This window comes from Ovis canadensis, chromosome 3 (assembly GCF_042477335.2).
Source record: "Ovis canadensis isolate MfBH-ARS-UI-01 breed Bighorn chromosome 3, ARS-UI_OviCan_v2, whole genome shotgun sequence".
In the NCBI taxonomy this organism is placed as follows: domain Eukaryota; kingdom Metazoa; phylum Chordata; class Mammalia; order Artiodactyla; family Bovidae; genus Ovis; species Ovis canadensis.
The window spans coordinates 31,692,213-31,707,638 of NC_091247.1; the positions used below are offsets into that span (position 1 = coordinate 31,692,213).

The following is a 15,426-nucleotide window of genomic DNA, read 5'->3' on the forward strand; positions in this document are numbered from 1 at the left end:
TGATGTGACACTTGTCACACTATAATCTAACAAAATTGTTTCAAATGGAGTTAAAGATAACTAAGTGCTGCTGCTGCTACTGCTGCTGCTAAATTGCTTCAGTCATGTCCGACTCTGTGCGACCCCATAGACGGCAGCCCACCAGGCTCCTCCATCCCTGGGATTCTCCAGGCAAGAACACTGGAGTGGGTTGCCATGTCCTTCTCCAATGCATGAAAGTGAAAAGTGAAAGTGAAGTCCCTCAGTCGTGTCCGACTCTTAGCAACCCCATGGACTGCAGCCCACCAGGCTCCTCCGTCCATGGGATTTTCCAGGCCAGAGTACTGGAGTGGGGTGCCATTGCCTTCTCCAACTAAATGCTACTAAGAAAAAAAAACAAACAATTTGGCCAACCACTAAAAGTAACAAATGTGTACAGTTAGTTTCAGCCTAACAGTGGATACAGTCTCAAGTAAGGATACTTGCTTGGCTTTGTAGTATTAACGTAACTTCATAAGTTTATTATCTTCAGTGATCCATTCCTTCCACAAACAAAATTTATTAACATCTATTACTGTGTGTTAGGAGAAGGCAATGGCACCCCACTCCAGTCCTCTTGCCTGGAAAACCCCATGGATGGAGGAGCCTGGTGGGCTGCAGTCCATGGGGTCGCTAAGAGTCGGACACAACTGAGGGACTTCACTTTCACTTTTCACTTTCATGGATTGGAGAAGGACATGGCAACCCACTCAAGTGTTCTTGCCTGGAGAATCCCAGGGACGGGGAAGCCTGATGGGCTACCGTCTATGGGGTCGCACAGACTCAGACACGACAGAAGTGACTTAGCAGCAGCATTACTGTGTTAGATACTAAACATACTTGATGATTAAACAGTCTCCCCTTCAAGAAACTTAACTCCTAACTCCTTTCATCAGCCAGTAAAAGATACAAAAACGTAAGTGCAGAGAGTTTTGGGGAGTGGGGTGTATATTGCTTTAGCCTATTTATAGAACAATTTGGCAAAAACTATAAAAATTTAAAGTATAATATACCTCTGACTCAATATTTCCACTTTGCCTAAAAGGAAAAGGTCATTTTATGTGACATTATTTATAATACTAAAAACATGGAGAAAACTAACTGTGTATCAACAGGGAAAAGTTAAAGAAGTGAGGTGTAAAGACACAACAAAATGTTAAAAAGCTAGCAAGAAGGACAAATATGAAAGAATGCATATGATACATAGTTAAAGAGAACAAATAATTATCGTAAGGAGTATAAATAACCCATACTTACATGTGCAATGGTCTGCAAAGATATACACCAGCTTTAACAGTGGTTATCCCTGGGAAGAGCGAACTAAAGGAATCATGGGAGTGGGGAAAGTCCTTTAACTTTTTTCTGCGCATTTCCATATTATTTGAAATACTGATTTCATGACTTTAAATAAATATTTTGTCTAAGAGCTGAGGTAAAGAGTCTTGTGCGCTTCTTTCCCTTCAGTGTCTGACACATCAAGTCACTCAATAGATACTGAAAATTAAAGAAAGAAACTTCCATTTCCTGTTGAACTATTGCTTTTAAAATCATATGGCCTTAGGCAACTATCACTTCTCAATTCTCCCATCTAATAAACTTGGAGACTTAATTAGAAGAGTAAAAACTAAAACATGAAAATTAAGTTACATTTTTTAATTCATTTAAAATACTTCCAAAATTTTCATACAGAAACTACCCCAGTTTCTCTCATGTTTGTACACATCTCTCAAAGACATTTCCCCTGTTTCTGTATACATATTTAAAATTATTACAATGTGACACTGATTAAGAAGGTACAGTGTGCTGGGGCTTGATTTTGTTTTTTAAAATTGGATTCCCTTAACTTGCACAATCAAGAATACAACTGCAACACCCACCCTAAGTGTGAGCACTGAAGTATACTTGAGATAAAGGATGTTAGTAAGCTATAAGGGAAATGAACTTTCATCAAGCAACTTCAAGGTCCCTAACAAGTAAGCCACTTAACAGAGGTACCAAAATGCTCAACAGAGGTCTGCAACAAGAAGCATTGAGTCTTATTTACTCAAATTGTTGTTCAGTTGCCAAGCTGTGTCTGACTCTTTGCGACGCCATGGATTGTGGCATGCCAGGCTTCCCTGTCCTTCACTATTTCCCAGACAGTGAACTCATGTCCATTGAGTCAGAGATACCATCTAACCATCTCGTCTTCTGTCACCTCCTTTTCCTCCTGCCTTCAATCTTTCCCAGCATCATGGTCTTTTCCAGTGAGTCAACTCTTCACATTAGGTGCCCAAAGTATTGGAGCTTCAGCATCAGACTTTCCAATGAATATTCAGGGTTGATTTCCTTTAGGATTAACTGGTTTGATCGCCTTGCAGTCCTAGGGACTCTCAAGAGTCTTCTCCAGCACTACACTTCAGTTGGACTTCCCTGGTGGCTCAGATGGTAAAGTGTCTGCCTACAATGCGGGAGCCCCAGGTTCAATCCCTGGGTTGGGAAGATCTCCTGGAGAAGGAAATGGCAAACCACTCCAGTATTCTTGCCTGGGAAATCCCCTGGACGGAGGAACCTGGTGGGCTACAGTCCATGGGGTCACAAAGAGACGGACATAACTGATCAAATTCATTTTCACTTTCACAATTCAAAAGCATAAATTCTTTGGCACTCAGCCTTCTTTATGGTCCAACTTTCACATATCACAAGTTCCCGACTTGGTCTTTTTATAGGGATTTTTTTTCCCAAACCAGCTTTAAAATAGTAGGAAACAAAAATATTGCCAAAATATTATCTTCACATTATATGCCTGCTCCTCTCCCTACATCCACCCCCTGAAAATCAGGCAGCAAGCAATTACTGAAAAAAATCACTGTCTTGCATTTCATATCCCCACAGGCTACTGTTCATTCTTCTAATCTCAATACTAAACACTACAACTCCAGATAGCCTAGTAAAAATCTGCCTACATACAGTTATTTTCTGACTGTACAATGGCAGCCTTCTTCACTTTTTCAGATATTTGTGAAAACTGAATGAACAGCATCAAACAGTAGTGATAAATACAGATGAGACAGTAAGAAACAGATGTGTAAAAGATGACTAGACTTAAATATCACCCTATTACTAATGCCTATTAGGCCTTCTACAGGCCACTTAACCTCTTCACCAATTCAATTTCCTCAGCTGTAAAATAAGGATACCATCACCTGCCTCATGGGGTCATTGCAGGGGTTGAATAAGACAGCATTCAACATCTGGTATGAGATGCTAAGTAAACCTTAGTTTACCCCTCTCCTTCTTATTAGAATACCACCAAATGGGCCAAATTGTTGGGCAAATTGCAACATGTAAATACAGCAAAACTGAAGACCACTAATATGAAAATAATTTCAAATGAAGCTACTTTCCATTCATTCATTCAAAAACTCTTTACTGGCAGTCCAGGGGCTAGGACTTGGTGCTTTCATTGCAGTGACCCAGGTTCAATCCCTGGTCAGGGAACTGAGATCCTGCAATCTGAGTGGTGGAGAGGGGAGAAGAGGAGACTGTTTACTGAGCACTACATCTGGAAGGCACTGTTGCAGGCACTCAGGATATAGGTATGAACACGACAGTCTCTATCCTTAAAGAACATCAAAGAGTTCCACTCAAAACACGCAGTGAGTAAAGGATCAGAACTCTTATCACACTGAGAATCCATGTCATCTGGCCTCTACCTTGAATTGATTTTTTCTGTTAACAATTTCTCAGGTATATTCCACATGCATACTTAGAGCCATGAAGGTGGGGACTGTGTTTTATTTACCCTCTATTCTCAGAGTTCAATCCTCACAATTTTTACCCACTAGATTGGTTACTTATTATGCTATCCATTCACTCACTTAACAAGTATTTATTAAGCATCTTCTATATGTCAGATGATGTACTAGGCCCTGGGAATACAGCAGTTGTGGGGAAAATGAAATATAGTGCCTGGTCCCAGGGAGCTTATAGACTACTCTAATAGAAGAGTCTAGGAAAGAAAGACTTTAACCAAAGGTATATATTCTACCTACAGATTAAACACTCTAAAAATGAAAATTTAAAAAATCTTATGCCAAAATACAGCTCAAAAGCATCTGAAGTTTAGAATCTTACAGCATATACTCAAAATATCTAAAAGCTAAAACAAATCACGACCTATTAATTTTAACATGGCTTTTCTATTGTTTGATATAAGCAACAAACAACACTTGTCTCTCTAAAAATTGTCTAATGCATATTTAAATAAAGTTAGCACATTTTACATATGGTTTTCCCCCTACTTTTGTACTTCCATAGAACTTTTTACCCAAAATTCTATATGTTTTCTACTCAATGACTCATTTTTCACAAAATTCTCCCCCAGAGCAGACACATAACAGAAACATAAAACATTCCTAGTACAAGATCAAAAACCCAAATATCAAGAAACCACTCAGGAACGTACACAAATGAAACCTCATTATGTGTGTCCAAAAGGAAATGCCAAACACATAACTCAAAATAATGCGGCACTCTCCTAACGTGGAACCTTAAAGAGACAGGATCACTCTCCACTCAGGTGCAGACACTGGCTGGGCTCCTTACTTCTCATAACACATGTTAATCCTATCACCTATCCACTGAGCTTTCAGAGGTTACAGGTTTACCTATAATCAGTATTTAGAAGACATGTAATCAAGGATGTATCCAAGGATGGTTAAAAAGATTATCCGCCAAGGAAAATGACTTGAAGAACTAGTATGCATTCACTTCTACAAGTGTAAATTTCATCCGTGACCTAAAAAACTGCAAGTCTATATATCTGGACTACCAGAAATGGCCAACAAATGAATTTTTTTTAAGTTTCATTTTTAGTTCAATCCTGGAGATAAGCCTATGAACTTTATAGCTGCTTTCAGTTCAAAACTGTGACAGGAGAAATTGTTTTACAACATTACACAATACCACCTATATGGTGCTCCATATGAATTTGACATAAGGAAAAATTTGCTCTACTCTGAGGAACTTGTATTTTTCTCTACTTATCTGAGAGTTATATATATTGTTATATTTCCCTCTCAGGCTTCTTTTCCACGTTTAACCCTCAACTTCCACCATGCAGCTTCTATTACACTGGCAAATGAATGAATGTTGGAAAAGAAAAAGTACAGAATGATAAAAGAGCCTATTAAAGAAGGCCTGAGAGATTTTTTCCTAAAAAATAAAAATCAAGCAGATTTACCTATAAAGTTACTCAAGATATGTATTTTGATTCTCTCAACTAAGATTCAAAAAGCACAAAAAGCTAGTGACAAGCCAAAAGTACCAACAAATAGGCCTAAAAGAGACTAAAAAAAGGGGGGAGGGGAGTTGAAATATTTTTTAAAAACTGCTTTCCGTTTCTGACTGCAGCATGAGTTTGCTGCAAGTGACTCTTAGCAAATAAATGCTAATTAACTGACCTAAAAGAGGTCAAGTTTTATACATGTTAAACAAGCAAACAAAGCCAAGTATATAGGAGAAATTATTACATAAGAAACTGCAGAGCACAAGTCAATTTGACATTAAAATAGTGTAGGCACAAAAAAATCATTCCAATAACCTACAATATGTATCATGTTTATTTCACCATCTTACATACACTGGGGAAAAGGCAAAGCTATGACAGCTCATGGTCCTAAGGCTTTTTAGAGCAAATAAAATGTCTCTAGACACAGCGGATCAAATAGTCTAAAATGAGAGAGGACAGACTGGGTGGGAGGTGAAATCAGCATCACCTATAAAGTGAAGAACATCACACAAAAATAGAGAAAGGGGAATCTCTTCATTTCATATCATATTAAGCGGACTACCTCTCTTACCACAAAAATAAGTCTCCTAAAGCAACAGCACAAGCAACCCCATTTTCCACCAAATAAGTCTTTATAGATATTAGCAAATGTCTAAGACACACAGACATAGAGGGTGCCTTTTAAGTACACCAGAAAGGGTGAGTCAAGAATGCTAAATTCTTGCAACAGAAAACAAACTTGAAAGGAAGAGCTTACCAAACCCAAATCAACCCATTTCAGAAATATACAGCAAAGAAATATACTGCATGCTTCATAAATATACAGTCTATAAACTTAAATTTAGAATTATAACTTATCCTCTTCTAAAGGACAATACAGGATTAGTAAATATCTTAATTTCTCAGCAAAAGCAACTAGATCATTCCAGCATCTACTCGGATCAGAATACAAATCTTCTTAAAGCGGGGGGAAAAAAATATTCAAAGTAAATATTCATTGGCCTGTTGTTCATGGTCTTTTTAAACCATTTTGAAAGGACCTTTGAAACAGTTTCATTAGTATCTCTCTGGAAAGAGCTCTAACATCTTTCATTCTTCTAGCAATTTAAAAGCTACCACATGTTCATTTCCACCTTAGATTATTGATTCCTTGCCTTTTAACATCTCCATAACAGCTGCCTGACAAATTACCTCACCTCATTCCTCAGGGGGTAAGGACAGCATAATATCCATGAATTCAAAAATGGGACCACAAAATGATCAGTGACAGATGAGCTAATTGCTTCAGATTGAGACACTGCTCTAGAATAGACGAGGCATTCATAGCATGATACAATTAAATGCTTACACTCTAAATATTTTATTTGTACTTAAGGGTACAGAGAAAACCTATCTTGCTTTTATTTTAAAATAGATGTTAGCATCAGAAAGTCAGTAAACTTGTACGTGTTTGGAATAATTTCAACAGAAAGTCGAGAATAATTATTCTGAATAGTATGCACAACTTTCAGACTCAGCTTTCTTATTTCCACCTAAGAGAGCTATAAGACCCAAAACAGTCTACTCATAGGGCAGTTTAAAAAATATTTCCAGATTTTACCAAAGTAAAGGCCAAACATATTTTCAAAGATACAACATATTTCAGAAAAGTAAAATAAAATGTGTCTATTGTATTTGCCTTAGTTCATTCTGATTAGTGTCAGAACAGTATGAGATACAGAGAAAAAGCATACACAAACATAATCTTGTAAACACTTATATAAAATATTGCTTTTCTCCCCTAAGAATAATAAAACGGTGTGGATTTAAAGGAGTTATTTTAAATGAACAATGTCCAGTCAAACTACTCTTAGAAAATTAGTCTCTCTCTAGACAGAAGCAACACTTTCTTTCCTAAACTCATAACCAATCTCATAACACAACCTTATCGAGTCCTTTAAAGTGATAAAACATACGTACTAACTTCGAGCTTTACCTTGTAATAAATTTCGGTATCTACCACTTTAAAAAAAAAATACTAAATCATCACCGGTATTCTTCAAATGTCACTTTCGCAGTAATGGGACAACGGTGGTGTTAACTCATCTTTTATAAACTATTCGTATTACCCAGACGAAGACATCCAAGAAACCAAACAATCTGGAGATGATAGTGCCTACTACCAATAATATTCGACAAGTTTCTTTCGACGTGCCCCTTTTGCGACCTGAAGGCTCTACTAGCAAACTCTACCGAGTCCCTTCTAGAACCCCGGTTAGCGGGCTGGCTGATTCTAAACGTCACGTTTGATCGCTCCTGCCTGGAGAGGCGATAGTGTTGATTTTGTTTTTAAAGTTGCTGTCAGAGCAGCTACAAACTTTTTTCAGCATCCCTGCCTGGCTGCCAACTGGAGCTCTCCGCTCACTTCCTCACCAACTTGAACCACCCCCAAACAGTTTGAGAGTAAACGGGAGTTAGACACCGGCAAGAGCTGACACACTTCACAAGAAGGGTTTGACACCGCAGAAAACTTTCACTTCTCCTCTCCAGCCCTTCCAAACGGGGACTCTGGCCCCTCGCTCATGCTCCCCTAGAATTCCTCTCTCAGGCCGGACAAGGACACAGAAAGGAGGCTGTTCTGATGTCCCCGAAAAGACAAACACCCCACCCCCCCCACCCCGCAATAACCCTCACCCCTGGACTCAAGTCCCGTTCTTCACACAAAAGAGCGCGGCCAGCAGAGCTGTCGCGGCCCTACCTAGCCGGCTGCCACCCTCCACCGCACCCGCAGACCGGGTCTCAGCCGCCCGATCGGTCCCCACCGGAGGCTTCCTGCTCCGACCCGGCCAGACAAAGCCCGGGCGGCCGGGCGGACCTGCCAGCCTCCGGACTCGGGCCGCCGCGCTCTTACCCGGGCCTCATCCAGAGCGACGCCGGCGCCGCCGCTTCCCCCGGCCTTGGCGGCGGGGCAGCTGGCAGCACGGGTCTTGGAGGAGCGGGTCCGAGAGGAGATGAAATGGCTGCTGCCTCCGGTCGCCCCGGGCTCTACTCCGGCCCCAGGCCCAGGCCCAGGCCCGGGCGACTTAGATCCGAGAAGGCGCAGAGAGCTCTTCCGGGTGTTCACCATGGTCCAGCCAGGAGGACGGGGTCCACGCCGCGCTAGCGGCGCCGGCCGCGGCGGGGAGACCCAAGGAAGGCCGGCCCGCTGGCCGGGCAGTCAGGGCCAGTGGAGCCGGGCCGGGAAAGACAAGCCGAACCAGACTCCGCGGAGCGCAGACGAAGACAGGCGAGAGCAGGGCAGAAGAAGGGAAGTCGGCGTGCGAAGACAGGTAGCGGGAGACGGGAGCGATGCTCCGGGCCGACGGCTCAGACTCTGCCGGCTTCGCCCTCCTCAGCGGGAGCCGAGCGGAGCCGCCATTTCTGCCCCTTTCTCTCCCGTTCTCGCTCTCGAGCTCCGTGCGTCAGGGCTCCAGCGCCGCAGGGCCGACGAGACCGCTTCCGGCCTGGCCGCTGCGGGGCGCTGCAAGGCCGGCCAGCCCTTCTCTTGCCGGCTTTTCCCTCCTCTTCCCCCGCCCCTCCAGTAGGCCCCTCCCAGCGGCGCGCTGTCAGCGCTCGGCGGCCACGGAAGGGACGCTCTGGGCTGTTAGCTCTATGGTTTCCAGGTCTGGCCAGCGGCCGAGGAAGTGAGGATGAGAAAAACCAGAATGTGCTCGGGATGAGCTAGCGCGCTGGAGTCGGTCGTGGAACCTTCATACCCGGCCAGGCCTGGCTACATCAGCATCCCCACCATCACCCCCAGGTGCCCTGGATGGAGCCAGAAAGGACTGGCAAAGGCCGAGGATAGAGGGGGACCGGTGCAGAAGAGGGCGTGGTGACCTGAGTGGGAATCCCAGGGATACCCAGGGACCCCAAGCCAAGACACTGAACTTGAGTCGTACTTTTCAGGGCTAGAAAAATCTGAATGATAATTGTGATAAAAACAGATCTGTGCCGTATCTGGCACATGGTTAAGCTTAAGAAATAACTAACACTAGAACCCTGCGTCTTTAAACAAAGCAAGGCACTGTCGTTTTCTGCAACCTTAGCCAGACCTAAGGCGGAGTCCACGAAGAATGAATTCTTCTAAGAGCTTCCACTGCTTTCTGCCCGGGCAACAATTAAAAATACAAAAAGCTGAACACAAAGATACAAAATGTGCCATTTAACTTTCATAGAAAAAGATTAAGGGACACAATATGAAAAGCTATTCTGTAAATAAGAATTATGTTCAATTCCAAAAATTATGTTCATTACCTAGAAAAATTGAAGACTCAGGAAAAGTCTTGTAAAAATCAACAAGCTGCAACAAAATTAGAGAATTCCAGCCATCCAAGCTACTAATTGATCAACAAAACTGTATAATGCACTGGGAATGGAAGTGGTTTTTCTGTTGGAGAAGCAGTACAGATTCCAGGAAAGCAAACAAGTCCCTCTTACACTAATTTGCATACCACACCCTCCCCAAAACACTTCACCCACTATTTAAAGCCAGCCTCTTGGGTATGGAGACCTCATAATACAAGACTTCAGTTTTCCTGTGTCAATTAGCTATGAGATCATTGAACAAAAGAAACAGATTCATTTCCTGCAGAAAGAAGCTGGCTTTATTATTCAAAGCACCCTGAAAAGGTGTATGGTATGCAAATTAGCAGGCAAAGGACTTGCTTCTGTATTTGTTTTTGTAGACCTAAACTGAGAAAGCCAGATTGTTATTTGAGTTACCACAACCTAGATCAAGCCAATCAATCCTAAAGGAAATCAACCCTGAATATTCATTGGAAAGACCGGTGCTGAAGCTGAAGCTCCAACGATCTGTCCACCTGATTCGAAGAGTTGAATCATTGAAAAACACCCAGACGCTGGGAAAGACTGAGGGCAGAAGGAAAGGGAGCAAGAGAGGATGAGATGGTTGGATGGGATAACTAATCCAATGGACATGAATTAGAACAAATGCTGGAAGTTAGTGAAGGATAGGGAAGACTGGCCAGCTGCAGTCCATGGGGTCACAGAGTCAGACATAGCTTAGATAGAGAACATCTGAAAATGCCAACAATGTTGGCTTTTTCCTTCCATCTTCAATATTGGCTACACAAATATTATCAACTTTGTAAGTTTGTTTTTTTAATGCATGCTATTGTGACAGCTGTCATGATACAATCTAACAAAATTGTTTCAAATGAAGTTAAAGGCAACTAAGTGCTACTAGGAAAAAAAAACTATTTGGCCAACTGCTAAAAGTAACAAATGTGTACAGGTACAGCCTAACAGTGGATACAGTCTCAAGCAAGGATACTTGCTCCGCTTTGTAATATTAACATAACTTCGTAAGCTTATTAACTATCTTCAGTAATCCATTTCTTTCACAAACAAAATTTCCTAACACCTATTAGTGTGTTGGGCTTCCCTTGTGCCTCAGCTGGTAAAGAATCTGCCTGCAATGAGAGAGACCTGTGTTTGATCCCTGGGTTGGGAAGCTCTCCTGGAGAAGGGGAAGGCTACCCACTCCAGTATTCTGGCCTGGAGAATTTCATGGACTGTATAGTCCATGGGGTCACAAAGTCAGACTGAGTGACTTTCAATTTAACTTTCATTACTGTGTTAGATACTAAATATATTTGACTATTAAACAGTCCTTCCTTCAAGAAACTTAATGCTTAACTTCTTTAATCATCCAATAAAAGGCATATAAGACACTTACTCATTGGAAGAAAAGCTATGACAAACCTAAACAGCGTATTAAAAAGCAGAGATGTCACTTTGCCAACAAAGGTTCATATAGTCAAAGCTATGGTTTTTCCAGCAGTACCTTTACTGGGCTTCCCAAGAACCTGCCTGCCAATGCAGGAGACATAAGAGACATGGATTTTCCATCTCTGGGTCAGGAAGATCCCCTGGAGGAAGGCATGGCAATCCACTCCAGTATTCTTTCCTGGAGAATCCCATGGACAGAGGAGCCTGGTAAGCCACAGTCCATAGGGTCACACAGAGTCAGACACAACTGAAGCAACTGAGCACACATGCACACACCATTTACTGTTTATTCGAACCCTAACTAGTGTCAGATACTCTGTCAGACCAGGAAACATGGAGGGTTGGGTTTTTTTTTTTTTTTTTAACAACATAGTTCTGGCCCTCAAAGAGCTCACAGACAAGAAGGGAACAGAGACAGGCAAGGAACCAGTAAGCTGCTGAACACTGCAACTAGAAAGAATAAGGCAGAAACCTCTAATTCAAGCAGAGTTTAGAGAAAGCTGAGAATTGATGACTTCTGAGATGCATCTTGAACCACAAAATGAAGAAAGAAAAAACGGACCCAAAAAAAGGAAAGTTTGGAGGAGATATGAGTTACTTGTTTTACACAGTATAGAGAAAATAACTGAAAAATCAAGTAAAATCATTTTTAAACCTTGCTTTAAACTATAAGAGCATCTTTCAGTTCAGTTCAGTTCAGCTGCTCAGTTGTGTCCAACTCTTTTGCAACCCCATGAAGTGTGGATCACAATAAACTGTGGAAAATTCTTTGAGATGGGAATACCAGACAACCTGACCTGCCTCTTGAGAAACCTATATGCAGGTCAGGAAGCAACAGTTAGAAGGGGACATGGAACAACAGACTGGTTCCAAATAGGAAAAGGAGTATGTCAAGGCTGTATACTGTCACCCTGTTTATTTAACTTATATGCAGAGTACATCATGAGAAACACTGGGCTGGAAGAAGCACAAGCTGGAATCAAGATTGCCGGGAGAAATATCAATAACCTCAGATATGCAGCTGACACCACCCTTATGGCAGAAAGTGAAGAAGAACTAAAAAGTCTCTTGATGAAAGTGAAAGAGGAGAGTGAAAAAGTTGGCTTAAAGCTCAACATTCAGAAAACGAAGATCATGGCATCTGGTCCTATCACTTCATGGGAAATAGATGGGGAAACAGTGGAAGCAGTATCAGACTTTATTTGGGGGGGCTCCAAAATCACTGCAGATGGTGACTGCAGCCATGAAATTAACTTTTCTTACTCCTTGGAAGAAAAGTGATGACCAACCTAGATAGCATATTCAAAAGCAGAGACATTACTTTGCCAACAAATGTCCATCTAGTCAAGGCTATGGTTTTTCCTGTGGTCATGTATGGATGTGATAGTTGGACTATGAAGAAAGCTGAGCACTGAAGAATTGATGCTTTTGAACTGTGGTGTTGGAGAAGACTCTTGAGAGTCCCATGGACTGCAAGGAGATCCAACCAGTCCATTCTGAAGGAGATCAACCCTGGGATTTCTTTGGAAGGAATGATGCTGAAGCTGAAACTCCAGTACTTTGGCCACCTCATGCAAAGAGTTGACTCATTGGAAAAGACTCTGATGCTCGGAGGGATTGGGGGCAGGAGGAGAAGGGGACAACAGAGGATGAGATGGCTGGATGGCATCACGGACTTGATGGACGTGAGTCTGAGTGAACTCCGGGAGTCTTTAGCATCTCCCAAAAACTACATCACAGGAGGAACCCAGACAAGCAAACAAAGCTGTAAAGACTGCTTTCACTTTCAGTACTTTTGCTCAACTCCAGTGAGCTTGATTCATTTTTCTCTGCCTACAGAAGATAGACGAGACAGAAGACAAAGTCCAGAACCTGCTTAAGTTACAGAATCTAATGTACCTTGCAAAATCCTGGTACAAAAAGGATGTAAGGGAGAATTAGAAATAAACCAACCAGAACTTCCAAAGTGGTCTAGTGATTAAGAATCCAACTTCAAAAAAAAAAAAAAAGAATCCAACTTCCAGTGCAGGGGACACAGGTTTGATCCCTATTCAGGGAAATAAGATCCCACATGCTGAGGGGCCACTAAGCCCTGGGTCTCAAGTACTGAGCCCAAGCACTCTGTAGTCCTCACAATAAAACTAGAGAAGTCCATGCCACAGTGAATCTCCAGCACAGTGAAAACAGAAAAAGAAAAAAGAAATCAACCAGCCTTCCTATCACTATTCTCCAGGAAACTGCAAGGAGAACTGTCTTGCCCAACATCGACACTAAGAATGAGAGGGGAAAAAATATCCCTTAAGAATTCGAAACAACAAACCAGTCCTCAGATTTATAGCCTAAAGTTACCAAATCTGATAGTATGAAAACCTCAGGTTAAATCAAAAGATCCTAACCACAAAGCAAAGGTTAAATGTAAATTATCTCCAAAAGAATGCACCTTCAGTAGGATATGCAAATATATATAGTCTCATGAACATGATTCAGTAAAAAAAAAAAAATCAAAAACAGCCAGCACACACACACATACACACACAAGCCCAGACAGCATAAAAGAAAAAGACCCACAATTTAATATTGATTAGAAATACATTAAAGATAAGAAAATATTAATAACAAGTAAAAAGTGAGTGTAAATTTTTAAATGAGATAGAACTTATACAATTAAATAGAGTTAAATGTGAAGTATGGCCTATTAAAAAAAAAAATGTAACATGGACTTCATCAAATATAAGATTTTCACTCAGTGAATGCCCTGGTGAAGATTATGAAAAGCAAACAACAGACTGGAAAAAATGTTTACAAATCACATATCTCACAAAGGACTCATCTAAAATATAAAAAGAACTCTCAAAATTCAACATTTAAAAAACAAACAATCCAATTAGAAAATGAGGAAAAGATCAGAAGAGCTATTTCACCTAAGAGGATGTATAGATGGCAAATAAGAATATAGAAAGATTTCAACATCACTAACCAGTAGTGACATGCATCTGAGACTATGATGAGTTATTATTATATACCAATTAAAAAACTAAATAAAAATTAGGGTTGTTTTTTTTTTAAATTTACCAATGCTGGTGAAGAGGCAAAGAAACTGGATCATTCAATCATTGCTGGTGAGAATGCAAATGGTACAGCAAATCCAATTCTGAAAAACAGTTTGACTTTCTTAAAAATCTAAATATACACTTACAATACAAACCAGCAACTGCAACCCTGCATATTTATTCCAAAGAAATAAAGAGTTACATCTACATAAAAATCTGTAGACCATAGTTCATGGCAACTTTATTTGTAATAGTCAAAACAAAAAAAAAAAGTTGCTCATAGGTCAATGGTTAAACAAACTTTAGTACATCCAAAACAGAATACTACTCAACAATAAAAAGGAATTAACTAATGATATATACAAAAGCTTATGAATCTCAGATGCATTAAACTTAAACAGAAGCAAGGAAATAATATACATATGACAGCATAAAACAACATAATAGAAAACAAATAATAGAGAAATTCAAAATCAAAAGTTGATTCCTGACAATTCTCTGGTGGTCTAGCGGTTAGAATCAGCACTTTTACTGAGAAAGCTGGGGTTCAACCCATGGTCAGGTAACAGAGACACAGCGACACATCACACCCAATAGGATTTTAAAAGTTGTTTCCTAAACATGACCCCCCCTCCCACCTCCCTCCCCACAACATCTCTCATGTTAGAATTAAAGATTTTAAAATAAAAAAAATAAAAATAAAAATAAAAATAAAAAATAAAAGTTGTTTCCTGTAAAAAGGAAGAAGAAAAGAGAGAGAGAAAGAGGAAAGATAATCCAGTAGCCAGACCAATCAAGAGGAACAAAAGAGAGAAGACACAAATTTCAAATTTCAGGAAGGAAGTATTATAAATATCACTCAAAATTTTAGACCTCAAGTCAGCAAACATTTTTCTGGTTATAAATGGCCAGTTTGTAAATATCTCAAGCTTCACACATTGTCTATGTCACAGATTCTTTGTTTAGATTTGGTTTTTGGTTTGTTTATTAACAATCCTTTAACAGTGGATTAACTAAAAACCATTCTTAGTTCACAAATGTACATAGTTCAGTTCAGTTCAGTTCAGTCGCTCAGTCATGTCCGACTCCTCACAACCCCATGAATCGCAGCACGCCAGGCCTCCCTGTCCATCACCAACTCCTGGAGTTCACCTAGACTCACATCCATCGAGTCAGTGATGTCATCCAGCCATCTCATCCTCGGTCGTCCCCTTCTCCTCCTGCCCCCAATCCAATAGGCCACAAACTAGATTTGGTCCACAGGTTGCTAAATGCCAACCTTTACTATAAATATTAAAGGGACATTTAATAAATAAG

The 15,426-nt window shown here is 40.7% G+C and overlaps 1 protein-coding gene across 4 annotated transcripts in view; it reads right to left on the bottom strand.

The window, feature by feature from the left end:
* The window catches only part of ATAD2B (ATPase family AAA domain containing 2B), a 127,710-nt gene extending 118,859 nt beyond the window's left edge, over positions 1-8,851 (bottom strand). For 3 of the 4 annotated variants that reach the window (XM_069582664.1, XM_069582662.1, XM_069582661.1), the window contains exon 1: positions 8,181-8,838. In XM_069582664.1, the coding sequence (XP_069438765.1) occupies positions 8,181-8,396 (216 nt within the window). In that variant the 5' untranslated portion in view covers positions 8,397-8,838. Of the gene's footprint in view, positions 1-8,180 lie in introns of all 4 variants that reach the window. The other variant, XM_069582663.1, reaches the window with a different exon arrangement.
* Positions 8,852-15,426: the final 6,575 nt, after the last annotated feature.